This window comes from Ciconia boyciana, chromosome 8 (genome assembly GCF_034638445.1).
Source record: "Ciconia boyciana chromosome 8, ASM3463844v1, whole genome shotgun sequence".
Taxonomy (NCBI): Eukaryota; Metazoa; Chordata; class Aves; order Ciconiiformes; family Ciconiidae; genus Ciconia; species Ciconia boyciana.
Genome location: NC_132941.1, coordinates 23,484,447 through 23,512,297, shown reverse-complemented (window position 1 = coordinate 23,512,297; position 27,851 = coordinate 23,484,447). Strand labels below are relative to the sequence as shown.

General features: G+C 42.5%; 2 protein-coding genes across 6 annotated transcripts in view; both read left to right on the top strand.

Moving 5' to 3' along the window:
- Window positions 1-22,986, top strand: part of ARIH1 (ariadne RBR E3 ubiquitin protein ligase 1) — a 58,656-nt gene extending 35,670 nt beyond the window's left edge. Inside the window, exons 4-14 of one of the 2 annotated variants that reach the window (XM_072869638.1) lie at window positions 1,033-1,125; window positions 1,521-1,576; window positions 5,664-5,730; window positions 6,759-6,865; window positions 7,387-7,429; window positions 8,553-8,624; window positions 16,521-16,651; window positions 16,750-16,808; window positions 18,070-18,341; window positions 19,234-19,346; window positions 22,226-22,986. In XM_072869638.1, the coding sequence (XP_072725739.1) occupies window positions 1,033-1,125; window positions 1,521-1,576; window positions 5,664-5,730; window positions 6,759-6,865; window positions 7,387-7,429; window positions 8,553-8,624; window positions 16,521-16,651; window positions 16,750-16,808; window positions 18,070-18,341; window positions 19,234-19,346; window positions 22,226-22,310 (1,098 nt within the window). In that variant the 3' untranslated portion in view covers window positions 22,311-22,986. The remainder of the gene's footprint in view (window positions 1-1,032; window positions 1,126-1,520; window positions 1,577-5,663; window positions 5,731-6,758; window positions 6,866-7,386; window positions 7,430-8,552; window positions 8,625-16,520; window positions 16,652-16,749; window positions 16,809-18,069; window positions 18,342-19,233; window positions 19,347-22,225) is intronic. The other variant, XM_072869639.1, reaches the window with a different exon arrangement.
- Window positions 22,987-25,000: 2,014 nt separating this feature from the next.
- The window catches only part of BBS4 (Bardet-Biedl syndrome 4), a 45,396-nt gene continuing 42,545 nt past the window's right edge, over window positions 25,001-27,851 (top strand). For all 4 annotated transcript variants that reach the window (XM_072871587.1, XM_072871586.1, XM_072871585.1 and 1 more), the window contains exons 1-2: window positions 25,001-25,108; window positions 26,820-26,871. In XM_072871587.1, coding sequence (XP_072727688.1) covers window positions 25,085-25,108; window positions 26,820-26,871 — 76 coding nt within the window. In that variant the 5' untranslated portion in view covers window positions 25,001-25,084. The remainder of the gene's footprint in view (window positions 25,109-26,819; window positions 26,872-27,851) is intronic.

Here is a 27,851-nt window from a genome sequence, read left to right as displayed (position 1 = left end):
ATACAAGTTGATGGTTATCTCAGGGTGGAGCTCTTGTTTTACCTTACTGGTTGAGAATAAGATGGTTTGAAAAGCAAAGCCATCAAATAGTAACCTGCATAGTGGTATGAATGAAGTGTTTTAAGTACAGTTAGTCCTTGCTCCTGGCTCTGGGTATAAAATAACTTTAAGATGACCTGAGAAAAGTAACTTAATTTCAGTCTTTCCTCAGCAGCATTTGCTTCTCCACCCCTTGTGTTAACCATTCAATCTCAGATGGTATCTTGACATACTCTGTGTAGATGATGCATACACAGATGAATTTGTCCTCATTGCTGTCTGCAACAGCTAATCATTACTGAATTTTATTTAGTCATTTACACCTGCCAATTAGGATCTCTAGTGTCTTCATCTGATGAGCATCTGGGTTTCAGAGGGAAGTTTACCAAGTAAGTTGGCAAACTTTATGCATATGCATTAACAGCATAAGTGCACACAATTCTATTTCTGTTGTTTAGTGCTTAGCCAGTAATGCAGACTGCTCGTTGATCGCTTAGAAGAAGGAGCTAAATTAGTGCTTGTGCATAGCTGGTGTGCATATTCTGGGACTTCTGGGCAGCACCCACATGTGGTAGCAAGCCAAGTGGAAAAAACAGGAGGAAAGAAGAATCTGTATCATCTTATAACTGTGACCTGTTTGGTAGTGTTGCATTTATTTTACTCATTTGCAAGAGTAAAACAATGGAGAGACATGCTATGCTCTGTATATACTCCTAAAAGGAGGATCAATGTAAATGGGCAGGCAGGATGGAAACGTCAGCCACACCCTTCCTTGCTGCTAGGGTTGGGGATTAAAGTCTGGCTTTGAAAGCATGACTAAAGCTGCACTGGCAATATTCTGTAGTGGTGATGATGCAAAATAAATAGTAGTGTCTCAAGTTTGGTGTGGGGGATGAGAGATGTGATAAACTGCACAGCACCAAGAAGTGCAAAATGATTGCGTGAATCCATGTGATAAAATGATCCGACGTCTGGTGTTCTTTGTCATTGCAGTACTTTACTGGCCTAGAGTGTGGACACAAGTTCTGTATGCAGTGCTGGAGTGAATATTTAACTACCAAAATAATGGAGGAAGGCATGGGACAGGTAAAATGTCAACTCACCTACCTCATGACTTATTTCTGGATATTCTGTATATTGGAGAGGAGGAGGGAAAGAAGAGGAGAATTCTTCCCCACTGAAGTTTTTTTTTTAAAAAACAAACAACAAAATAACACCAAAGAAAACCCAAGTCCCAAAACTTTGGGGGCTGCAGTCTTTGCCACAGTGAAGCTGAAGGGAACTACATGGAGTTAGTGCAGATGTCTTTCCTCTGGGTGGGAGGAATCATGCTGTGCACAGTGGCACATCTGAGTCGTGATGATAGAGCAAGTGTACTATTTTTGCTACAGATTGTAGTGAAGTCTGTTGCCTTGCAATTCTTTGTGATGCGAAAATAGGATAAACACTGTTCCTTTTATGACCTTTTTGGTTTTTTTCAGACCATTTCATGCCCTGCTCATGGCTGTGATATCTTAGTCGATGACAATACAGTTATGTAAGTATGATGAGTTGCTACCTCTTGGCTTTTCTCTCTTTTTCCATTTTTTTCTCATGTGCTATTCAAATGTACTGGCTTAAAAAAAACTGCACAGAGGCTTTAAGGCAGCAGAGAGGTCAGTCTTGAACTGTTTATTTTGATACTGGTATGTCTCAACTTCCTGTTTAGGTCTGAAAAATCCATGCCACAGTACTTGGAGGAAAGACTCCTTGACCAATTTGGTCAGCATGACAGCAGAGTAAACACTAGACAGTCTTTACAAACCCTGTTTAACTGCTTTGTGCATTTTGTTTCCTTTGATTTATGTAGGAATTTAGGACTTCCTACCTAGGTCAACCCACTGGTTCACCAAGTCCTAGAGCTATAGTTAATATATGAGTCAGACGAAAGTCCTGTGTATGGTCTGATGTAGGGTGTGTTTTATGCCCTCTGATAGAAAGCACTTGACCCTCAAATGTAAGATTTGATTAAGCTGGTATGTCAGCTTGTGTCACTTTGCTTATTAAGTTGTCCAGCTGAAGGATGACTGCTTGTACATGGTGGAGCAGTGAATTCCATGAGCTTCCTTCTCTCTTTATATTGGGTGATGTTATTACCTGAGTAATATCCTTCATAATTCTGTATGTTAAGTTCATTTCAATTCTTCACACTAAAAAGTGTCTAAATAGAAGCTTATTCTGTTACCTTATTCCTTCCTTCCTGAAGTCTGACTCACTCATTGATAGTAATTTGCTGGTTTTTATATCAATTGCTTTCAGACTAGTGATTTCCCATATCCCTCTGCATTAGTGGCTCTATGTTAGTCATGAAGTGTAGGCTGGATAGAAGTGGAAGTAGCTGAAATGTTTTCATGCCCTGTTGAGGGGTGGCTTCTAGAGTTCAGTGGGTGGAAACTGAACTGAAGTTGGCATAATATCTTGAGTGACTTGACTGAGATTTTTGTTTACTGGAGTCTGAACTTGTGGTGTCGTACACTCTCAGCAGGAAATTTCTTGAGTGTTTTCTTGATTGCAGCAGTTCGAATAAGCTGTTCAAATAGTGCATGTAAGGTAGACTAGCTGAAATCAGTGGAGGCCATGATGATAGCAGGAGCAAGGAAAGGATGGAAGAGAGCAGCGCTGGCTGTTGTTGCTATGGCTTCTGTTGCTATTGCTTGATATTAGTAGTGGGTCTGACTATCCTTCTATTTCACTTCATGGCTTTTATAGCACAGAAAACCATGACACTGGGGTGATCTATGCAGTCTTCAACTTGCACCATGTTCTGTGGGATTTCTGCCCCAGAAATGGCAGAGATATCTGGGGCCTAAGATAGTAAAATGGCATCTAGGTGGTAAAGCAAAGAAGCTCTCTGTCTAAGTAAAACTCTGTTTTGTTGAGGTAAAAATCCACTTTTCCCTGACCTTACGGGGACATCTGGAATATCTGGGGGAGGGAGATGTATTTTTTCGCAAAAGCCTGATGATTTCCTTTTAAAAGCAAAGGTGGACAACTGTGGCAATCTTATGACATAGCATGAATAAAAATGTAAGTAATTCCAACTGGAATCTGCACCCCCTCCCAAGTCCTTAATTATTCTCTTTTTAGGTCTTTTCCTTTTTAGAAAGTCTCTAGCTCTAGATTTCCAAGCTATAGGAACCTAAGATTAATGTGCTATATAGAGAGACATCAGTTTCTTTATCCATCAGAAAATCAAAGTAGATAGGCGCAAGTTATTAATTTGCTCTCTTCTCAGTACTTCCCTCAGCAAGGCAGTATATCTCTTAAGTTGAATTGTCTCCATACGAGTCCAAACTTAGCAATTCAGATGACTCTCCTGGATTTGTGAGTATTTAGCTAGCTTGTCCATTTTCCTTGTTACTGTTGAGCTTAAGTAGGAAGGTTGAAGAGAGGGTCCTTTTTAGCTCTTTCAAGACCTTCAAACTGGCTGATGGTAATCTGTTTGTGTCCCTTGTTCACCCTTGCTGATGCTGCTGGTAATTGCTTTAACCTATGTGCAAAGATGTTGATTTCATTAATAAGCAAGGCAGGCTGCCTTTATTACTGGTGTGTCTAATGGCCGCTGCTTGTGGGTGGCAGCAGTCTGGTAGTAACTTCTGAGAATCAACCCACTCGGTGGGAATGGATGGATTTTGGGTTCCCATATGGAAGTTGTATGGTGTGCTGCCTCATTTTTAGTCTTCCTTTGCATAATTGCAAATACCAATGCTTCTGTGTCAGATTAGAGTAGTAGTAAGGTCTTGAAGTAATTCCTTTGGGAGGGTGTGTGACATCTCACATGATGTGCATTTTGCCAGTTCTACTGATTGGTGTCTTTGAGGAGTTTGCATTATCAAAATGGAACAAAAAGTGTAAAACTTACGGTCTGATAAAGGATTGCTGCCATCTTTGGGTGAATTTTTGAGATTGTGTAGTTCTGAACTGAGCTGCCAGAAGAGATCAAGAGTGAAGTTGTTTTGGCAAGCAGTTTGCTTTTCCAACCTGGCTTCTTTGTGCAGTTGCTTCTTTCATAGCTTGGCTCACAGAGGAATGTACCCCAAAGGATGGTTCATGGGCACTGGGAATAGTTTTCATCTCTTAATTTGTCTAGTTTCATTTATTGTTTGTCAAAAGACAGTAATATTCAGAGCAAAGTTCTTGAAGGTCTTGACCTGAGTGGTGCTGTGGAAGTGCTGTTGAACCTAGAGCAGGTGAGGTTGCTAACATGGAGTTATAGGCAGTTTGGTAAGCAAAAACCAGCAGATTGCGTACTCCGTGTGCTCTGGTTAGCTGTGGCATTACTCTTCATTTAAATTCCAGTTCCTTATATATACATATAATACAGTAAATTTTTAAAGTGACATTTATTATGCCTAGAAGCTTGGGTATGGAGTAAGAAAGTGAGATTTATAATTCATATTATAAGTTGTCATATTATAAATTGTTTTTTCATTCTTCAATAAGTTTCACTCCAAAATTGCAGGCTTACCATGGACATGGGTCTGAGATGCTTTGTCAGCTGATTTGTTCTATTTTAGTACTGAGAATTTGGCTGCCATGTGCTATGTTTATGTAATAACGAGCATGTTGTTTGGTAAGCTCCCCAGACTGCTAAGGGCTAGGATTTATGCAGCATTGCATTGTCACATGTGCTGTTCTTTAATGAAAATTGGTATAGTAACATGCAGGAGTATGCTTGATTTTGACTGCACCCTGAAATGGATAATCTATTAATTTCAATATTTATATGTGGTATGGCCTGTATAAAGCTGTATTCAACAGTTTGATTTAAAGTAGAAATACTGCAAAGTGTGTATTAGTCCAGCTTTATATTTTGAGTTTTTATATATGCAGAAGACACTTCAGTCATAACTGAAAGACAAATATAAGAGTTCAGCAATACACTATTAAATTATTTTGAATGCATCTAGGCTGGACAGTCTGCAAATGCCAGCTGGGTTGGTGTGTCCAAAGAGAAAAGTGGTCACCATGGTTTTAAAGGATTACTATCTGTCTGGTTTTCTTCTGCTCTCCCGCTTCTGAGCTGACTGACTTAAAGTCAATGTTGTGTACACCCTCTATGATGTTGAATTTAAATCAACTTTGTTTTTATGGTAAATAGATTAAAACCACATTAACTTTTAAACTGAAACTGTAGTATTCCATAGAAACCCAGATAACATTAGATCTACCAAATTTAGTAACCACACAACAGTTGTTTTCGAGCTTTTTAAAGGGATTTGCCACAAAATGTGCATGTTTAATGTAAATGAACTAACGAAATTGCTTGCTCTATTTCTTGGGCTGTTCAGGAAAGTGGTTTTTAAAAAAAGAAAAAAAAAAAAACCCCACACCAAGAGGTTCAGTTCTCTTGAATTGCATGAGCTTTCTGTCTGATTCTGAAGTGAATATTAAAAGTTAAATGCAATAGTTGTAGATTTTATGGTAATGTAATATAGTAAATAAGTAGAGAAGAGGTAAGTACAAAAAAAGTACAAGCATAGAAGGAAGAATCAAAATAATTTGTCTGTCTGAACTTACTGGCTATGTATGGAAAAAATGAGGTTTCTACTACAATAATTTTTCTGTTTCTTACCTTTCCACAGGCGTCTGATCACAGATTCTAAGGTTAAATTAAAGTACCAGCATTTAATAACCAATAGTTTTGTAGAGGTGAGTGTTTTATTTGAAATCTTTAATGGCTTCTAGGTTGTTTTTGTTTTGCATGTGTACCAAACCAGAGAAGTGAGACTTGTTTATAACTGTAGAGCAGGTTTTTTTTGCATGGTCTCTAATCAAGCGTAACTAGAAGTTAGAGGCTTTGCAGGGGTTATTTTATAGCCCATTTAGTTACAGGTATAGTTGTAGGGAACTATTAAACAAATCTGCAGGATAGAAGACCTAGAGATATAGCAAACAGATGCCATTGGAAGTAAAGCTGCAGTATTGCTTTTAGCAAAATACTAATAGCTTTGCAACTTCAAAATCAAAATGAACCTAGAGAAAGGTGCTTTGGAAGATTTTCCACTGTCCCGATTTCCCAGTTGTATACAGTCAGATTCATTATAGACCCCAGTATGTAAATTGTTATTGGGATCAAGCTTTCACCCCTTGTTTGAAGCAATGTATGCAGTGTTGTTTTTAATGCAACACTGGAGATAAACACCTGTTGCAGGCTGAAAGACTGACAAAAGTCTAGCAGTGCAAACCCACATCTGGCTGCAGTACAGCAGGAACAGGTGATGAGATGGTGTTCAAGGTGTGTTAAAGTGTTGCTTGTAAAAAGCTAGTGTGCATGGTGTGAGTGGTGTTTCAGAAAGGCTATTGCAGTGGTGAAACAGAGATGGGTAGTTGCAAACAACTTGACAGATGCTTTTTTCAGTGGAAAGCTTCATTGCTTCATATTCTTCAAATATTTTCTCTGGGTGAGCTGGGAGGTCAGCAGAAGTGTTTACGCTCCTCATCTGTCAAATGGCCTCTTGTGAAAGTGAAGAGCTGACTTGTATTCCTGCTTTCTTTCAGTAGAAAGAAAGCAAATGCTTAGATTGAGGAGGCAGCACTCTTACTGCAGAGTATTGGTAAGACAGGAAGGACTGTGACTGAAGGTCATGGTTGAAAGGATGAAAAAGGGATGAAGGGCAGGTAGGGTCCTTGTGCAGAATCCTCTTTCTATTATGGTTTTTTTTTGCTTTATTTCATAGTGTAATCGACTGTTAAAATGGTGTCCTGCCCCAGATTGCCACCATGTTGTTAAAGTCCAGTATCCTGATGCTAAACCTGTTCGCTGCAAATGTGGACGTCAGTTTTGGTAAGAGCAATCAAGTAAAAGATGTTGATACTGCTTTTTACTTACTTCCTTGAAAGTGCATTAGTGTGTATTCTGTAAGTCTTTATATATTGGGATGTGGTTTAGATGGTGGGAGAAGTATGGGGTAGGCTTCAAATGGTAAGCCAGGATTGGATGTAACTGGTTGCAAAGCACATCACTATGTAGTTGTTGCTCTGTCTCTTGGGCCTCCTTTGACATGGAGACAGATCTAGCTTTCACTGAGAGATGGCCTTCAGCTGAATGGTTTCAGATTAGGTGAGGTTGTTGACTGCAGGCACTGTAGAGAATCAAAGTGTATTGAGAGATATATTGCTCTGAAATGGCTGTTGAGGGATTTGAGGGTTGGGTTTTTTTGATGTGTATAAAGTTTCCTTAGGACTGGCTTTGGTCTTTCAGCAGAACAACCCGGAAGCAAACTTCCACAGTGTTAGCCTGGTTAAATAAAAGTGTAATCATCTGTCCTATTTGCTTTTTTTTCCCCCCCTTTCTTTCACTTGTAGCTTTAACTGCGGTGAAAACTGGCATGATCCTGTTAAATGCAAGGTGAGCATGTCAAAGTTCTTTTCTAAATGCAGGACTTGAAAAAGTTTAAAGTCAATTATATGTGCAAGATGTAGAAATGAAGCACAAGCTTTGCAGTGGTTCACTTCAAGAAGCATAGCAGTTCACCTGATTAGATCATAGTGTGAGAAGAATGGGTGAAATCATACTGGATGCCTTTAGGATGCCTTGAAGTTGGACCCTGTGAAGGAACAGTGCCTCAGCCAGATGTGGAAATGTCTGGAGGAGGAGACTTACAGCTGTGACCCTCTGAAGAAGAATGAAGGTGCTTCAGAAGCGAATGCTTCACTTGACAACAAGCATTCCTGTACTAGGCATTTCTGTAGGTGTTTGGTGCTTTGGCAGGCTTTGTGATTTGTTGTACTGAATTAATTTGGTCCTGGGACCTGCTGCTGTGCAGTGAACTCTAGTACTGTTCATGGAGCTGTCAAAAGCTGTAATCAAGCCTGGGATCCTGTGGCCCATGCAGAGCTCACGGACAGCCATGTTTCATGCCTTGGGGATAGAGCAGTCTGTGTTCCTAGTGACAAATGTAAAAAACACTTCCTTGGGGAGAGGGGAGGGAAATCTTACCAAAGGTTTAGCATGGTTTAGCTGATCTTTCCAGGCTAGATGTGGTCAGTTTATTATCTAACAGGTGCAAGCAGTCTTTTGCTTTTGTTACTTGCATTCATGTGGTAAAGCCATGTTCTCAGTAAGGTTTAAGAAAAAAAATAAATGTGTAAGGTGAGCATTGCAAGCCTAAGGAAAAACTTGGCTTAATGTAAAGCTAGGCATCACAGAGGGTCTGACTGCAGTTTTGGCAGATCACTGTTACAATGTCCTTATTTTAGAGTCCCATGTGAAGTTTGTGTTGATTGAACTTAAGACCTGCAAACTCACTGCTGAAGTATTTGTGCTGAGTGATTGGATCAGGATGGTGCTGCAGGAAATGTCTGCAACTAAATTAGTTGCTGTTTGAACTCCTTTCCAGCACCACGACCCTCCTATATTCCCATGTGGTTATGCATTCCTTACCATTACCTTAATGTAAGCAGCTGTCTTAGGAACATTTGCAGTTCTTCTATTTAAATGTAACTCTCTGCTTTCTTCATTTTTCTAACAGTGGTTAAAGAAATGGATTAAGAAGTGTGATGACGACAGTGAAACTTCTAATTGGATTGCAGCGAACACAAAGGTAGGGTTTTTTCTCATATTATATATAGACTTATCAGATGAAAAGAAGAATGGCAGCCTAATTCCTCTGTACTAGGATTATTCTTTCTTTAAGAATTAGTCATTAGTTAAGAGCAAGCCTTAAAATCCAGGGTACACTGAAGTACTCTTGTTTTGAAGAGCAAACAGGTGTTACTGCTTTGAATCAGGTGAGGCTCTTAGCATTAAGCTGAGTTTGCTCTTGTAAGAAAGAGTAAATTGGAGACCCAAAGGAAGCTCAAGTCTTTAAGTCTTTGGGCTCCTGTCTGGCACTGATGGCTTCCCTAAGCAAACCTGTGCCTCACTCCAAGTGTGTGAAGCATGTTAACACCACCGGTGGCTTGATTTGGCTGTGATAATTTACATCTGCCTTCAACTCCTCAAGAGGCCAACCCAGGGGATTTATTCATTTCTGCTGGGCAGGATTCCAGTTAGAGACTGGCAGAACAGCTGTTAAGATTTTATTATGTAAATGTCTTTGTTCCAGATAGCCCAACTTTGCCTGAAACTTCAGCAGTTGTTCAGTTTGGGATGAATTAAAACAAAGATTGTCATGCTGGCAAGAAAACAAAAGCAGCAGATGCCATCAGGGTGTTAGGAGCAGACCTGGGGCTCAGGACTGCTGAGCTGGGGGGGGTGGAAAAGGTGGGGAGGGTGTGAGGAAACGGCTGCTTTATTTTCTTAGCTCTGTTGTGTAACTGGTTAATGGTTTTGTTTGCAGCAGTGGCTGCTTCTTTCTGGGGCTGGCTGTGTGTTTTTCGTTGAACTGGAATGTTGCATTATGGTGAAAGCAGAAACACCAATCATGCTGAAATGCACAGTTGAAGTCAGGCTGAAATTGTGCAGTCTCAGCTGCTTTCTGTTTTGTGGGCTGAGATTTGTGTGGCCTCAGCTTGGAGGCTGAATGTTGCTCAAGAAAGTGAAGTTGGCTTTTTCTGAGGTGGGTGTGTTCAAAGATGTATTGTGGCTCAAGAACTGAACCAAATTTGTTGAAAACTTGCTTGGTCTTCAGGTGTTGCCTGTATTAAGCTTGAAGAAAGGTAGCCAAATAGCTGGAAGGGGCTGAATGTAAGCACCTGTAAAGCAGCTTTTAGCCTTGGGTATCAAATATTTGGGACATCAGAATGGCCACAGCCCTACTTTGCCTGTGTTGCATGTGATAAAGCCCTCAGGAGCCAGATCAGGTGCTGCTGCTGCCCCTCAGGGGTGCGATACTGGTCATGGCTGTAGGTCTGTTGGTCTTCTACCTGCCACAACCTCGGAATGTGCTGCTAAAAAACAGGATCTGAGCCCTCCTTGTTGGGTTTTGTTATGATCAAATGTTAAGCTTTCCATTGCTGGATTCTGTGCTCATTAAAAAGGTTTAAATGTTATACACCTATATATTAATGTAGACCAAACATGAATAATGTGCCACTAATGTTGGCTACTGGAAATAGGAAGCTACTTGTCTCTTTCAGACAAGATGATGAGGGTTTCTGCAGCTTGCTTGCCCACAGATGTAAGCATAGACAGAAATATTATTGTAAAGATGGTAGTTTCTTTTCTTTTTTTTTTTTCTTCTACCAGAATCTAGACTTTGGCAGGTAGGAGCCATGCTAGTGGTTGGGCTGGTATTTAAAGCATAGCTCAGACTGTCAGAAATAGTATTGAATGGCCAGAGTAAGAAGATTTTTTTTTTGTGGGAAACACCCATCCAGAGGACGGTGAGGAGGGGAAGTGAGTATGGCCAAGCCATGCTGGCATCAGCCCAGCTTATCTATTAGTTCCTGTAGTCTGGTGTCAGCAGCAGAAGAGCTGTTGTCCTTGAACATCCCTGTCTAAGCTACTTCCTCTAATACCATACGAGATGCTCCTACAGTAAGAAAATACTTTGGAGCCCAGGCTGTACAGCAGCAACAGGAAGAAAAATAACATCAGGGTAATTACACCAGACACTTGAGCAAGCCAACTGTCCTGGAGTCTTATGGTATCCATGTCAATTGAATTAACTGAAGGACAATATCACAATTCTTCTCTTTCTGAACTGACGCTAGATTCAATTGAGGGGAAAGTTGGCAGGAAACGTAACCCACCCCTTGTAATGATCTCTGGCTTCTTGTGGGCAGCGGAGATGTGGAAGGTGGTAATTTCACACTGCTATAATGCTGAAGTGCGAGCAGCGCTGGCTGCTGGAACATGCAATCGGAGCTTCGCAGTCTCTGGAGAACCGGATCGGCCCAGAGCCACAGGCTGCCAGCCACCACCTCCTCTTGCCTGAACTGCCTGCTGGCCCTTGGCCAAAAGGCACTTGGGTTTCCCCGTGCCATCTGACAGCGACACAATCCTGCTGCTGTTCAGAGAGGAACCAAGTAAAATCCTTTTCTGCTGTAGCGTGAGGTTGTAGCGATACACTGGGATAGGAACTGCACGGTTGGAGTGTACGTATGCCCTTACTCTCTCTGTATTATTTCTAGCAGGAAAACGGGGCAGTCATGTTTGGGGAGGGATGTCTTGTGCCTTCACAGCTATTTGCTTCAGTGACTGCAAGTCAGAGCCCAAATTCTATGTTGAATTTCTTCATTTTGAAGAACCTAGAAGGGAATTGGATCAGGTACCATCCAATGCAAAAATCCCTGTTTTCGGTGGGAAAAACTCCTAAGTAATTTAATTGCTACTCTAGTCTCCATTGCTGTTTCTAGCTTGAGAAGGCACTTTTCAAAAGTCCCCCAAGTGTGATGCTGAGCTGCAGTCCTGTCCCATGTGGTCTTCATTCAGGGAAGAAAACTTCCTGTCTTACCAAGATGAAGGTATAAGAGAAAAATACCAGTCCTCCTGGAATGTGGGCTTGAAATCTGGGTAATCCTTTGCAACAGGAAAATGTGAAATATTTGTTCCAGCTTGCCCTGGGAGACAGAATAGGAAAGGAAAATTAGGCAATTGTAGTGAGGGAATAGAAAAGTGAAATCCATCTGAATTGGTTTCTGTTCACAAACTGATGTGATGCATTTTTGATGAATTATGTAGAATCATCTGAATTAAGAACAAGGATGTTTGAATAGCGAGTCCTGTGGTTTCCAATATATTTTTTTTATTTTGCATTCATTTATTTGCACTTAGGAGACCTCCACTAAGTTCTTTCTACTTACACAAAAGATACAGCCCTTGCAGTGGAGAGTGTGCTGGAGTTGATGACCTTTTACTTAAGATATTTCACATAAGAGTTCAGCTTAAATGAATTAATTTAAACTTGAGATAAGCCGATACAAGTTCTTTAACAAGCCTTATTCTCAGCCTTCTTTCAGAGAAGGGTTGAGTAGTCCAGGGTTTTTGCACATTTCTTTTTTCAGTTAGTTGTACAAACTTAGGTCTTATAGTTCCTTGAATTAAACTAGGCAGGTTTCAGGTATTGTTTGGTTCGTGTGGCTTTGGGAATAAAGAAACCACATAGATGAGGTACTTCTGTTAAGTGGGCCTTCAAAGGAGTAAGAAATATAGAAAACTTGGATTTGTGCATTTATTTTGGGCTCTTAAGGTGTATCAAGACTGCCTGAAAGGAGCCTAAAAGGAGGGGGGAAACCTGTTTCAGACCTGAGTTTCAGTGATGGTAATTTTTCTGCATCTTGGAATACTAAAGCAAGAACAAAAAAGATGGTAGCGGTGCTGGTCTTCACCCAGGGCACTTTTTCTTTTGTTTAAGTTAAATTGGCATTAATGAAAGTTGTTCATCTGATACTAAAAATGCCCCTGCCTTGCCGCTTTTGGCTCCTGGCATGTCACCATCTCATTATCTTCTGGGCTAGACAGGACTTGAATGTCTGATGTATAAAACAGGCAGATTTTCTTCTTCCAAAAAAGCTATTGGCTATTTTTCTCCTCTAAGGGAGATAAAATGGCATGAACCCAGTTCTTTTCCTTTTCAGGTCACTTTTAAATGTCTGAACATGTGCTCCTTCTGTACTTTCTGGAAGTCCTACATTTGTTCTAACGCGTGGAAATTCTGGCAGCCCGCTAGATCCTCCCTGGATGCCAGCATTGAACTTTGCTCTTTCATTTCTCACCAGCGCAGTTTCGTGCCAAAACTGTGAACAGCATCTTTCCTAAGATGTCAGTGCCATCTCTTCCTCTCACATGAGCAAGTGTTTAAAATACTCTGCTTTGCTCAATGACTCTAGGTGTTGTCATGGTGTACTATTTTGTACTAACCATAATTAAGTTCAGTGGTTTTGGATTTTGTTGAAATGCATTAAGAAATCTCCATGGTGTTTAAGGACTTTTTTTTAGGGTGGGTTATAGGTGAAGGTGTCACTGTGAATGTGGCTGGGAGGCTGATGTACACCAGTTGCATCTGGGAGTCCCAGAGAGGACTAATTTATTTCGCCTGCCCTGAAATATGAAATATGTTTCTAATTAGCCTCCTGTTCATAGAACAGCAGCTGAGGTTTATTGTGTTTTATGTACACACAACCTTTTACAACAAAATAGGGATTGTTCTCCTTTGCCAGGTTTCCCTGGGCTTTTATTTCAAAGTGCAGTGTGTAAGTGCAACACCTAATTGTTTAGAGTGGAACAATGTTAATGAGGTCAGTTCTGCATCGCAGCATGACAGATAATGTGCAGAATAATCTACCAATTTAGTAATTTGATTTGCTGGCTAGTACGTTGTTGTGTAGCTGTAATTCTCAATAAGATCTTCCTTCCCTATCCTCCATAATCTATAAATCTCTCCCACTTGTTGTGTTGGTGGCTTGAGTAGTTGCTGCTTTTTTCTTTTCGCTGCTGTTTAGCATTTCTTTAGCATGTTCTTCTCATGTTTTTTCCTTAATTTTTAATAATATTCAACTTTTACACAGCTTCATGCATCTGTATAGCTTATTGTGTAGTTTGTCTTCCTTGTGCTTTGCTTGACAGGCGTATAAAGGCTTGAAAAGGATGGCATTCCCTGTAATAAAAGGGCTGTAATTAGGGTTGTCTTGTTCTAGTTTGCATCACAGAGCTAGAAGCCCTAAGCACCGTGCAGTATTGAGACACTGAAGAGCTTGGTCTCAAAGACAGGAGAGCAGAATTGCAGTGCTCCTAATTGAGCCTAGCTGCAGATGAGGATGGCCCCACATCCTCAGGTATGGACGTGCCCCACTGTGCCTCTCCAGCTTGGCAGATCATCTGGGAACTGTTTCTCTCTTCTTCCAGTTGTGGGGTTTTCCTAGCAGGAGTGATCGCTGCAGCCATTTGTTGCATCAGCTGTGTCTTCCACCGAGGCATGCACCTCATCAGATGAGATGTGTTTGGAAGAAACCGCACAGCTCTGTGACCACCATCTTCTCTTGAAAAACTATTGGTTGCTGTGTGCCCCAGGGTCAGCGTTGGAGTGACAGGGAGCTGTGTCATGATGTGACGGGTGCACTGACACTGTTCGTATGTGTTATCAAAGTGCACTCTGGCTGATGAGCTAATTGAGCAGGGATCTTCACAGTTGTGAAGGATATTGATGGGATAAACCTAAATTTGGGTCCTGAGGTGTTGGTGCAGGATTGGAAGAGGGAGGAGGGCTGCCTGGAAAAGGGAGAATAGATACTGCACTGGGTAGTGTGCTCAAAGGAAAGACCACTTTTGACTCAAATTCACAGAACTGCATTGACTGACTGATTGGGAACAAGCTTAACCTGGCTGAGTATCCATCCTATGGACAGCCCAAAAGGACATCTTAATGTTGTCGCCCCTGAGAGGGCCTGCAAGGGAGCTACTCTGCTTCATTTACTCTTTGTAGTACAGCTACTCTGTAGGACAAACACAGGTGATGGGGAGGAAAGCAGGGCTGGAAAAATCCCCTTGTGTGCTTGCTTGCTGCTTGAACCTATTAGAGAAACAACCAGCCAAAAAAAAACCAACCCTGAAGCAAACCCAGAGTTGTGAACTGTTGATGGGATGGGAGTGCTGCCCTTCTTGGCTGAACAGGAGGGCAGCGTTCTCCAAACAAGTCCTCTAATAAGTGTACCGGCTCCTTTCAAAGGAATGGCTACAACCTTGCTCAGGAAAACCATGCTGGTTGTGTGGGATGTCACCTGTTTCTGCCCAGTCCTTAACCATTCATCTTCAGGATCAGGCAGTAGGACCAAAGCAGGACTTTGAAGAGGAAGAAATGATGGCAGTACTCAAGTGGAGTGCTCTGCCATTGCTGGGGAGACCAGAATCATGAAATTATTTAGGTTGGAAGGGGACCTCTGGGTGTCATCTTGTTCAGCCCCCCAGCTCGAAGCAAAGATAACCTCAAAGTTAGGTCAAGCTGATGTGATGAGCCTTATTTTTCATTAGTGCTCAAGTCTGCAAATTTGCAGTCATCAGGAAGCAAAACTAGCTAAAAGCACTTTAATGGTGTTGGCCAAAAAGAAATTGTGATCTCATGTCTTCCCCCTTGTCTCTTTTCCCTTGTAACCTGCTTTGCCTTACTGCAAACCTCCTTCCCTGCAGTGGGGAGGGCCACATCTGACATCTGGAGACCACATTGGTCTTTTGCACTTCCTGAGCTATCTTCTGAGTACTACTTAATAGTTGGGACACTTGGAGTGGATGTACAAGAATGTTGGATTGTGTCCTATATAAAAGTAGCAGTTATAGACTGATTGAACATGTTGGTTTCTTCCTTTGTTGAGAGTTTATCTGAATGCCAGAATAGGAAATGATTGCTCTGGTTAGCAAACAGTAAAGATGTGTTCCTGACTGGGGAGGGGATTTTATATGCTTCTGACCCAAAAGCTGCAGCTAGTTTTACATGAGTGTGGATTACTTGTTTGGATATATTTGTTATTGCCTTGCAGATAAAACTGGCCTTTGCAAAAACTTGATAGATGCTAGTGTGGCCATGTGATGAGCTAGACTGAGGAATTCAACCAGGCTAAAATACTTTTTTGGGTGTGTTTTCCTTTGTACTTGCTACTTGATTTTTAACGTGATGAGTTCCTTGGCCCAGCTCTTATGCAGCTGCTTTGTGTCCCAGCATAAGAGAAGTGCCACGGGGACAGGAACAAGCAGCAGAAGAGAGTTGGACTGGTTTCCTTCTTTCATAAGGGCAGCTTAGTTTATTCTTGCAACCTCGGCTTTGTGTACTCTTTGGGATACTACAGAAATAATCTTTTATGCTCTATGAGTTGAATATCATTTTAGGAAGCTGCTGCTGATGTATGAGAATGATATTGGTGGTGTTAAAAAAAACAACCACCCTATTCCCCAAAGATTTCCCTGTGCAGTGCTGCTCTTTGATATCCTCATATTTGTCAAAGGCCTCACACCTGAAAGGGAAGCCCCATGTGGGCTTTTGTAGCGAAGTCTTCAGTGAGGTGTCACATGAAGGGGAAAAATGGGACCTGATGGGAAATGTGGAAATGCCTCAGGAGAAGTGTCTTTTTAGCTGACAGAAGCTTCTTTGAAGCACACTAGATTCTTGCTGCGTGTTTTCAGATACTTTTTGGATGGCATTTTACAACTCCAGGTCTCTCGAATTGATAACAGCATGATACAGCTCACTGTTAGGCGCTTTTCAGTTTGAGTGCCGAAGTGGACCAAACACTTGATGGTGACAAAAGCCAGGTGCCTTCCACTGGGCTGTTACAGACTATTGCTACTGCTGTGTTTTTGGAGAAGGTCATGAAATTATCCATCCACTATGATAGCAGCATAGATAAAATGCGTTATTCCTTAGGGTTTTTTGATATTTAGCTGCTCCAATTTGGAAATATTTTAAGGCCTGACTTGGAAGAGGATCCCGATGATCAAAGGGAATATGTAAATAATGCATTTCACTTCACGTACTATCTCTTACTGCCATGGGAACCCTTCTAACTTCACAAGACTGTTGTGGGTTCTGTGCTTTCCCTGCTAACAGCGCTCTCTGTCCTGTGAACAGGAATGCCCGAAATGCCACGTCACCATCGAGAAGGATGGGGGCTGCAACCACATGGTCTGTCGGAACCAGAACTGCAAAGCGGAGTTCTGCTGGGTGTGTCTGGGCCCCTGGGAGCCCCACGGATCTGCCTGGTGAGTCCAGGAGAGTGTGTTGCTGGAAGGTGAGGAAGCCATGATGCAAACAGCATCGATTTGGACTGAAATCTGTGGAATTGGTGTCCCTGTTACAGGTACAACTGTAATCGCTACAATGAGGATGATGCAAAGGCAGCAAGGGATGCACAGGAGGTGAGTCAATAACCTTTGGCGATCAGGGAGATCACCAGCCCTGTGGGTGCTTTCTGTAAACCTATAAATCTGCTCTGAAGAATTTCCTGGATTTGGGCACAAATCCAAAAGACAGTTAAGTTCCCCCACAGCTTTGGACTCTTGCTTCATGCCAGGAAAAAAACGTTCAAAGCCACTTTAACCCAATTTAAAGAACATGTTAACTCAGTTGTTATGTCATACTGCCTTGCCTGTTTTATAGCAGCTCTTAATATGAAGTTGTTATAATGCCCTGGGTCTGAGACAACAATCCTTGGATCCTTTGTAAAATGTGCTTTACTGCAAAGTTTTTAATGTGAATCCTCGTGTGTTTAAACACAGCAGACCTTTCGAATGTAAATAAAATAGACTGCTGTTGTTCCAATAACTGTATTTGGAGGCTTGACATAAAAGAAATGGCGGGTGAAGTTGCAGCTACATTAAACTGTTCTGTGAATATGGATAGAGCCAAAACCCTTTTTAATGGGGAGGGATTGCATGCTGCAGTTTGCAGAAGATCCCTTTCCTGCATCTTTGTCAAAGAACTAAAGTATTTCCTGCAGCCCCTCCTCTTGCAGGTAAGGATTACTTTGGTTGATATGTGCTGTCTTTGTACAGCCACAATGTACAAGTTTAATCATACCCATGTTGTCACTTTTTTCCAGCTGATCTGTCAGTGAGATGAAAATAAGATTAATGGCTGTGTATTGAGTCATCTTGGTTCTCTTGTACTACTTAGCACATGGTGTCTTTCCCTTGCTCTATAATCAGTGTGGCCTGGGCAACCTAAGGTTGCCCTCTTAACACAAGCACAGTAATTGTTTAATTAGAATTCCTTATTAGCCAAAGAAAAAAAAGAAAATCTGCTTCTCACTGTTTGTTGTGACACTGGAAGCATTTAAGTCCTGTAACTTGAATTGAGAAGCTGAAATTCAACACTGATCAGGCTTTAGCAATGTGATTCTAATTACTTTCAGGGTTGGGAGTGAGGATGCCACAGCTGTGCTAGGAAGTCCCCTGCATGACAGTGAGCTGCTGTGGGTCTGGCCTCTCATCTCCACACAATGTCAGGGTTGACAGTGCCACACAAAGCGGCGCCGTCTAAGTCTGGCCAACATGAGAGGAGAGGAAACACCTTTGAAAAGGAAGCTTGTTCTCAGGGTCAGGAAGAGCCTTGTGAAGGGTTTACTTATCTTCCAGCCATTACTTTGTTTTAACTATTTGTTTTCTTTTTCCCTAATGGGAATTAACACAGAGATCCAGAGCAGCCCTGCAGAGGTACCTGTTTTACTGCAACCGCTATATGAACCACATGCAGAGCCTGCGCTTTGAGCACAAGCTCTATGCTCAGGTGAAGCAGAAAATGGAGGAGATGCAGCAGCACAACATGTCGTGGATCGAGGTGCAGTTCCTGAAGAAAGCAGTTGACGTCCTCTGCCAGTGTCGTGCCACACTCATGTACACTTACGTCTTTGCCTTCTACCTCAAAAAGAATAATCAGTCCATTATCTTTGAGGTAGGAGAAAACATGGTTGTCAGGAGTTCAGATTACAAAGCTAAGTGAAATAGCAATTTAATGCTTGGAGAAGCTCCTGTCCCCAGTTTTTACCAAAGTGAGTCTGTCTTAATATTCTGTTGTGCAAAAGTTAAAGGCCCTGCTGGGCATTGTGTAGCATTGTCTGCTGGAGGACGAAGTAGAGTTACAAGGTGCTGCCCTCTGAAACAAGAAAAGGAGAGAGGTTCTGTCTTGAACTGGCAAAGAAGGCATTGAAGCATGAATCTGGCATTTTGACTTTACCTGGTGTTGGCTTTTTTCCAAGGGCACTACTGTTAAAATTGCACTTGAAGGTCTAAACGTGGAGGTCCAATCTGCTTCACAAGTGAAACTGTATTGACTATTTATAACTTAGACAGTCTTTTGCTAGTCTCTGTGCAGAACCTAAGCAGGACACTTCTATGCTGCAAGCTCAGCAAAGGGCGCACAGAGCTACTGAGCAGTAGTGAAAGCTGTGCTCTGATGCTGTTGTGCATGTACCAGGAGTTAGTAGAGGCTTTGCCAATGCTGGTTTAAAAAAAAAAAAGATAAGGCACAGAATGGGAGATGAATAGTCTTGTATTGCATTGTACCATTAGTAAGGAAAGGGGTTTTTTAGGCTTGCTGGGATATTGCAGATTGAGGAAGATATAAGACTTGCTGGTAGATATGCAGATTCTCTTCTGATCAAATGAAGAAATTTCAGCTTTTTCAATCTTGATGCTCAGAGCAGGTTACTAGTGTGTTACACAGTGCATATCTAATCCTGCTTTTTATTTCAGTACTGATTTCAGTTGGATTGAAGAAAAAAAAATCACTTCCTTTCCTCCCCCCACCAAATACTCCTATCTTTTTTTTTTTTCGGTCTTTGCAGAATAACCAAGCAGACTTAGAGAATGCTACAGAGGTGCTTTCTGGGTACCTTGAGCGAGATATATCCCAAGATTCGCTGCAAGACATAAAGCAGAAAGTACAGGATAAGTACAGGTTTGTTTTTGAATAATCTCTAAGCTGTCTGAGTACCTTTATTGGTGTCGCGTGTGACAGGTAGCGGCATGCGTACTTGCCAAGCTACAGTGTTCTCTGAGTCACATCCCTGGGAAGCTGTTTGCTGTTGGCCTTCTGCCATACATTGTGATCATCAGCTAGTTGCTGGGCATCTGAGAACAGTAGCAGCAGTGTCCTGTGCCAGCCCCTGAAATCACCAGTGGTGAAGCCCTCAAGCAGATGCTGGCAGCATGTTTTTGTGCTCCTGCTGGGACCAAGCCTCAGGGGAGGTGACAACCTGCAGGGAGAGTCTCCCAACTCTGCCTTGCATCTGCTCTGCTGAGCAGTAGCTAGAGGATTTAATCCTGTAATGGAAAAATCTTGTGACCAAAAGCAATGGCTTTTCACACACTGCTGTTCCTGCACAGAAGGAGCATGTGGGAATGGCCAGGACCAAGATGGGACCTGCATAGTTAGGGCCAAAGAACAAGGAGTGACTCTGTTGTTCCAAGCTGACAGCTTTGGCCTAGGATGAGTTGCCATAAGAGAGCAATCAGCTCTTTTATTTATCTGTTGGGTCCATTTCTGCAAAAAGTGAGTGTGGAAAAGTTGCCCTTAAAGAAGAGGGAGAGAGCAGCCTGCCCAACTGGGGAGGAGAGCAGAAGAACTGGGGTCCAGGTGACACAAATGCCAGTGCTTTTTATAGTCCCAGGGGAGTCGCTTCTGCACAGTGGAAAAATACAAAGCTGTAAATGCAGATGAGTCACAGGATTATGGCTTGTATTTTTGAGGCATTTTGCCAAAGTCACTGAATTTGTTATGCCTAGCTGGGGGGAGGGGGGAAGCCAAAGTAGGGTGAGACATAGTGACTAAGGGACTCTGGGGAGTGGAAGTAGGTGCTAAGCTGTGGTGGGCCTGCGGCCCATTCTGCCATAGTCTGGCAGCACAGCTGGGGCTGGACAAGACTTACCAGACCTTCTCTTTTGAGGCAGTTTGTAACTTTAATGGTGGTCTTTAAAGGGTTTCTTGGATCAAGCTGCTTGTTCACTTAAGTTCTCTAAAACTGGATGCCCTTCTAGGGATGGTAACAGCTATCCAGAAGAGATTAAAACCTAAGGTAGCCTGAGTTGCCTGAAAACATAGTATCCCAAATCTGCTTTCATGTTTCTGGGAAGAAAGTATGCATCTGTCAAGCCTGCGCAGGTCCCTAATTAACTAGTTCAGTCATGTCTTAATTGTGTCCTGCATGGTGCTCTCTGTGTACTGGTTACGGTGTACTGATGCAAGACTGGGACCAAGGATGTTTATTGAGGTGGGTTTAAAGAGCTCTGGGAAATTGCAGGAACTGACCCCCTAGCTAATTTGGTTTCAGCTGTTTCGATCTCTTTTCTAGAAATGTCTGTGCAAGCTAACAGGATTAAACCCCCACCACCAGCAGCAAAATAACTGAAGTTGGGAAAGCAGAAACTCTGCATGTTTGCTATCACATGCTTCAGAAAATCAATGGGACTTCTTGTATGATGATTTCTGTTGCAACAGCTGATAGCAATGAGAAGAGCAAGAACAGTTTTATTCAGATAAATCTGTCAGTCTGATCAGATACTGAATGGTAGCAGCATAAGTGCTGCGGGTTAAGGTGAGGTGTTCCTGAGTTCAGGCTGCTGTGATGTACTCCTCATGCCTATGTGTTAGCAAGTGTTGTGATCAAGGATACTTTTCTGCTGGGAGTTTCCTCCTGTGCACCTCACTTGAGTGAGCAGAGGGACGTTTGGTAGAGAAAGCCGGGTTCCCAGCTATGAGAGCCCCTTGGATGCAGTCCTGGCCAATGTGAATGGCTGGAAATTGAACCACATAATTCCCAGGAGGAAGCAGTAACTCGGCAGTCAGCTCCTGGGTTCCAGTTTCTCATGTTACAGCACACCACTCTGGGCTGGGTGTTGCTGAACCATGAACCAGCTACACCGCTGTGCCTGGGGTCTTGGGAGCTCTTACTAGGACTTGTCTTGTCCCCTGTGTGCCTAAAGATGATGTAGACTTTGGCATTGCTTCTGGAAGGGGTTTAATCCAGAAATGCCTGCTGCTTATTCATAATTTGCTCTTGGAACCTGAATACTTTAAACTTTTCTCTACTTTTATCTTTTTATTTGGCTAACGCACCCGAAATAAGCATGGCATATTTTGATATGTTCCTATGATACCAGTTTTCCTCAGTATCATTGATCCTGGTAGGACTGTACCTAAGTCTGGGATCACTTTTATTTGCAGCTTTATTGGTTTAACTGAGAGTAGGTGGGAAGACCCTGCAGGGCGTAGTGCGCCTCTGAGACCGAGGAGTTGCGATGCAAGGTAGAACTTGCACTCCAGCCAGACCCTTTCTGTAGCCATCTTGACTGCTTCCATCTCCACCAGGATTTTGGAGGGGAATAAAACTGGGTCCGTGCTCCTGAGGTTTTGCCCAGCTAGCTCCTGGATTTCTGTTGTCCTGATACAGGTCAGAGTAGGCACCAGCCCATGTTTGAGGAGAGCTTCATCCCGTTTCAGGTGTCAATGCTAACCTGTGCTCTGGCTTTTGCAAATTGCAGCTGCTGCGTCTTCCTTTTTCAGTTATTAATGGAGGTTTCTCAGCTGTAGGGGCTTTGGATACTTTTGCATGGGAAACTCTAAATTTGCATGCTGTTTTTTCAGCCAGGGACCTGGAGTTGAGTGACTGGAGTAACTGAAGTCTTAATTAGCACTGTTAACGGGCTACAAATACCAAGTTCCTTTTTGGGGGATCTCTTTTTGGAAGTGAGGCTTACTGTAGATTTGTGTTACTTGATGCTGGGGATGAGCTGTGGTTCCTAACCTGTCTTTTCTGTGCTTGTCCCCCTTTGCTGCAGATACTGCGAGAGCCGACGAAGGGTTTTGTTGCAGCATGTGCATGAAGGCTATGAGAAGGACCTGTGGGAGTACATTGAGGACTGAGACTGGCCCTGCATAAAATGAACTCTGAAACCTTTACCATCTAGAGTGCTCATGCAATTCAAATAAAACACACACAAGGCGCTATGCCTGTTACACCGCTGGTCTGTAGTACCGGGATTCTGTTTTGTTAACAGAAAATTTAAGTAAATTATATTGTAATAAAGAAAAAAAGGTAGATAAACCATTGTACAACAGTATTCTAGGTGGCCAATAAGAGTGTGACAGACACACTAAAAAAAAACCCTCCAACTTTAACTTGTAACGTAGCTTCATTCTCCAAGCCGACTCCTTTTTCTTTTCTATCTTTCTTTTCCTGTGTGTAGTACAGATGAAATTTAAACCAGTTTCTTGACACTGCTTTTCATGTCCAAACCAGCCATTTTGATGTACTTTGGTAAGGGGGAATGGCTCTCCCGCCCCCCTCCTCCTCTCTGTCACCCAAGTATATGGATGAATGTCCATTGGCTCATTGTAAAGATGATTCTTAGGGAGGGGAGGAGGGGGGGTACACAGCAAGGAAAAAAAAAACTTTGTATATGACTTTTAAAACAAAAAGAGGACAACACAGTATTTTTCAAAGTTGTATATAGCGCATATGCATGAACAAAGAGCAAGCGTGGCACGTGTTTGCATAATGTTTAATTACAAAAAATATTTATTCTTTAAAAATCTTCAAGATTATGTCTATTTGCTGTGCATTTTCTTTCAGTTTGATTATTTTTTTGTTTGTTTCATTTTGTTTTCCCTGGGATGGGGTGGGGGAAGTGTGTGCTGGTGTAGTGAATAGATTTTTTTTTTTTTTTTGGGAAGACTTTTATCAGAGAAGTTGGGTTTCTCCTCTTCCTGCAGTTCCTTTATGTCCATGGCCTCCATGGTTTTGTGTGTGTATCCATTGCTGGCGACGGACTTGTCCCCTCATGTGCAGCTCCTGATGCTTGGTAACCCAGTGTGCATTGTGTTAGCAACCAGTGTACACTGTGACTCAGGCTGCTTTGTCTCTTTTTTTGGCCCCAGATTGCTACCTGCCCAAATCAGAGTTGGCTGTTCCCGTCCATGCACGCAGGACATGCGCTCTGAATGCAGAGGCTGCGTGTGTGTATTTAGAGTTTTATTTTCTTATTCTGAGGCAGGAAAAAGAGGGTTATTTTGCACCACTTCTCAAAAGACTTAGGGAAAGAATTCAGCTGTGCATCTCCTCTCCCTCTCCCTTTCATCTGTCAAATGGACCGTTCCTTGCTGTTTAAGTTTCACTTACGTTATAACAAGTCGTAACATTGAAAAGGAAAGATGATGGAATTGTCTTTGTGTTTGTTTTGGGCTCAAATTACTGGGCATACTGTCCTGGCAAATATTTAACACTCCATCTAGTCAATAGAAGTTGAAATCAGTGGCGTATTTTTCAGTTAAAAGGGGAAAGAACTAATGAGTTAGCTACTGAGTCCATTTTTATGATTTCTGTAACAAGAGCTATGTTAAAGTAAACAATTGGTGGTGGTTTTATTAAATTTACTCCTGTATAGGAATTCATTCTGTGGTATTCTTCACCAGGTTAGTGTCCTCAAAGCTTTCTGCCAATCTGCCAGCCTCAAGGGGGAATAAACTTGCAAAGGGGCAAATTAAAGAAGGCAGATTGCAGGCAGGTCTGTAATGTGAAATGCTGTTTCCAGCTGGCACCCTTCAGCTTCCTCACTGATGAATACTGATGCTTCCAGTGCTGTAGTTTTGTCCCTTTGTACCGGCTTTCCACTTCAGCCTCCCTCCCAATGGCTTATTTGCCCCTGGAAATCACATGTGAGAATATCTGCACTGCAGCTGGTTTCCCTGTGCTTTTCCTGCTATGACATGCAAGGGGTGGGATTGCGCAGGGCTGTGTGGAGGTATGGAAGTCAGTGCTGCCTTTTGTTAGCACCTACCTGCAGGCAGGGGCTAGTTGGCTTCCTATCAGCTCACAAAAATTCCCCATCCATGTATTAAAATGCTTTTGAAAACTGTGTGCTCTTCCAGAGTGTGGTGGGCTGGGTGAGTGGGAGCATGGACTGTATGTGGCATGGGCTTTTTACTCCATATTCCCCAAACTGAATATACAAAGGATGGGGGCAGGCTCTAACCTCAAGGAAGCCTGGTCTGTGGTGTCTTCAATCTTGATGGCTGTTGGCAAACCTTAAGATAACAATGATTAAAACCCTCTTCTGTGGGAGCAATCTGCTGATGTTCCTCTCCTTCCGCTTTCAAACACTCCCACAGCAATTACATGTCTATAAGGACACTGGCCCCAGGAACACCTGCTGTGGCGGGCAGCTCTGCAGCCTCCTCTGGGGAAAATTTAAAGAAAAAACCCCCCTCCCTCCCTCCACCCTCCTGATGGTCCGTAGCCTTGTAAGGGGGTTTAGGGGAGCCCAGCCTGTATGAGGAGGGAGCCGGGGCCCGGCGGCCGCCCCGCAGCGCTCCCGCGGGCCGAGGCCTCCTCATTCGCGGCCTTGTTCCGTCTTACACCGGGGGAGAACCCAATAAACCCTTCCTAATAAACTTATATTTTATTATTTCATTCGTTACTTTGGTGTTTTTCATGGCAAACGTCGCGGCGGATCCAGAGTGAAGGGGACGGGGGTGGGGGCGTGGTCTCCGGTCCTCCCGCCGTCACTGCCGCCTTCCCATCGGGCGCAGCGCCGGATCCTCTGTGGTCCCGGAAGTGCTTCGGGGGTGTGTGTGTGTGTGTGTGTGTGTGTGTGTCGGTTGGTAACCGTGGTAACGGGGCGCTTCCCACTGCTAGAGCCATGGCGGAGCTGCAGGCCGCACCGGTGAGGAGCCGCTGTCCGTCCTCCTGCTCGGCGGGCCGCGAGTGCCCGCCCGGCCACCGGGAGCGCTGGGGAGGTTGCAGTGGGGCCGGGTGGAGCTTGGGGGGCGAGGGGAGGCCGGGGCGGTGGGAGGTGCTTTTAAGAGTGAGTTTTTAATCTTTGCACACTTCGTATTGAAAACATCGTGGAAATTCAGCCTTATTCTGACTTTTATTCGGGTAATCTAGTGAAACCTAAGCCTTTCTCAATGTCCATCACAGCTCACCTCTCCCTGTGTATTTGGTGCTCCTGCGAAATTGCCCTTGTTCTGCCTGCCGAGCAGGCTGTATTGTGCAACCTGATCTCTTATCGTTGAATGCTCTTAAGGAAAATAAATGGTCTTGGAATAAGGCAAAAAAAAATCCTCTCATGGATAAGTATCTGATTAAAAGGTGAGGAGCAGAAGGAAGGAATAAATGCTCTTTTTTTTGTGGTGGAGGGTGGTTGTTAATGAAGCCCCGTGGGAATCTGTATCAGGCATGTGTTGTTCAGTGTATCTGGAAATGATCTGGGCAAAAGGATGGCTAGAAAGTTATTCAGGTGAGGAGTAAATATGAGAAACTGCAGGAAAGTCTTAACAGTGCTGAGTGACAGGACTTAGAATTGGAATGATGGGTACAGATTAAAAAACCCCTGCAAATATATTAAAAAAATGAGGGGTTTTGTGCTGGTTATTGCTGCTTAGGATTGAGTTCTTGGAGTTGGGTAATGCTGTGAAAATATCAACTCAGCTTTTTACAACAGCAATCAGAAAAGTGAATAAAATGTTAGAAATTATTAAAAAACAAAGCTAGTAAAAGCCTTTCCTGTATACATCTGGGGTGTTTCCATGCCTCAGATACTGTATAAGTTCTGATCCTCCTCACCTCCAATAAAAAAAGAGAGTAGAACTAGAAAATGTTACCAAAACATTACAATGAACAAGGGTAGACTGAATCTCCAGTTTAAAAAATTGTTTATTAAGGAAGGAGGAGGTGGCACAGGTCTATAAAATCCTGTGTTGTGTCTGGGGAAGAGGAGTGAGGAATGTCTCTTCCCCAAGAAACTGGAAGTCAAAAATAAAAATGCTTCCCTGTGCAATCATGTTTCTCTTCTGTGAAGGCTTGATTTTTGATACAAAGTAAGAAAAAAGGCATAAAATGCATTTCTTTTCCATGGACTGGGTACCTGCTTGTCCGTGAGCTCTGCGTAATATTTGCAGGTCAAGGTTTGTTGTCTGCTGTGTGATGGGACGTCGCTGCGCTCGCACGCCGGTGGACTCTGATAGTTCCCCAGGAATTACTTTGTTCTAATTAACTTTATAAATGTTTTATAATAAAAGTTTTTGATGTTTTCCTGTGTGATCTCTAATTAGCATCTTAAATGCTTGAGTTCTGTTTTTTTACAAGGTAACGATCACTTTCTAGAATCCTAATAAATAGCAGTGAACCTATGGAGCAGGAATGTACTGTAAAATGAGTGGGTTTATTTAATTTACATGGCAAACAGAAATCTCTCTCTAGCTATGGCTAGGGAAGATCAGCGCTTGGCAGGGCAGAGTTTGTCTAGCAGCAATTATGCTATTTTTATGTCCTCTTTTGGGATTTGCCAGTTGTCCTTTCTGTTTATTTTCTGGAATAGATCTTCAAGAAATGTTGCCTGGTATATTTAATACTCCTCTTTTCTTTTTTTTCAGGTTTCTTCATTGCCAGTGGTTACAGAACCTCCAAAACCCTATCCTAAAAAAGGTTTGTTTGAAGATATGATTGTGTCTCTTAGGCCGGTTGATTTTTAACCTTTCTTTATAAGTGTGTGCAGCTGTCTAGTAAGAAATAAATGTCCACTGGGAAAAGACAAGACTATCTAGACTATAAGTTGCTGAGTACAAGTACTTTTTTCTAGGATCTGTATGATCACTAGCTCAGTGCCATTGCTGGCTGATTTACTGTACCTACAGCCTGGATCATGTTTGCTTATAATCTAAGAGACTGTTGATTTTATTGTGTACGTACTTGTTGGGCTGCTAATGAGTATGATACTCATTTATCTTCTTAAATAATAAGAGGGCTATGTTCGTTTTAGGTTCTTCAGAATAATGTCTTGCTATAGAAATGATCTGGGGAAACTAACGTCATGTCTTGTTCATTTTTCATGTCGCATTTTCTAAGCTTTGAAGAAAAAGATGTGCAAGTGAGATCAAACCAGTCAGGTTGTAACTGGTTTTAACTATAGTTTGTTTTGATTTTTTTTTTTTCATGCTGAAAATGAGAGTTAATTAACTCAGTCCGAGTTGTTGTTTTGAAATCTTGAGTGACTCTGAACTGGAACAGAAAGAGTTTCAGTTACCAGTTCAAAATGTTTGACTAAAGCCTGATGTTTTGTAAGGGGTCTGGTAAAGCCTGCAGCACAATTTGATGTTGCAGCCTCTTCTTTCCTCTCTTCCCTTGCTCTTGCGATGTGACTTGCCCCAGCGCATGCAATGAGCATTTCCTTCTCTGCAGTACTGAGCTGTGCTCATGTTCCTAGTACAGATCTGTTCACTGTAGAGACTTTTGCGCCTACCTAAGGTGAGGTTTCAGGATCTTTTTGTGGATTTTCCTTTCTCAAGTGTCCAGAGGGCCCCATCAATTCACATTATAATTAAGATTATAAGCAACTCTGTAGTGTTGCTAGAACCCCAATATACTTACAGTGCCAGTCAGAAGCAGTCTTCCCTTACCTTTTAATG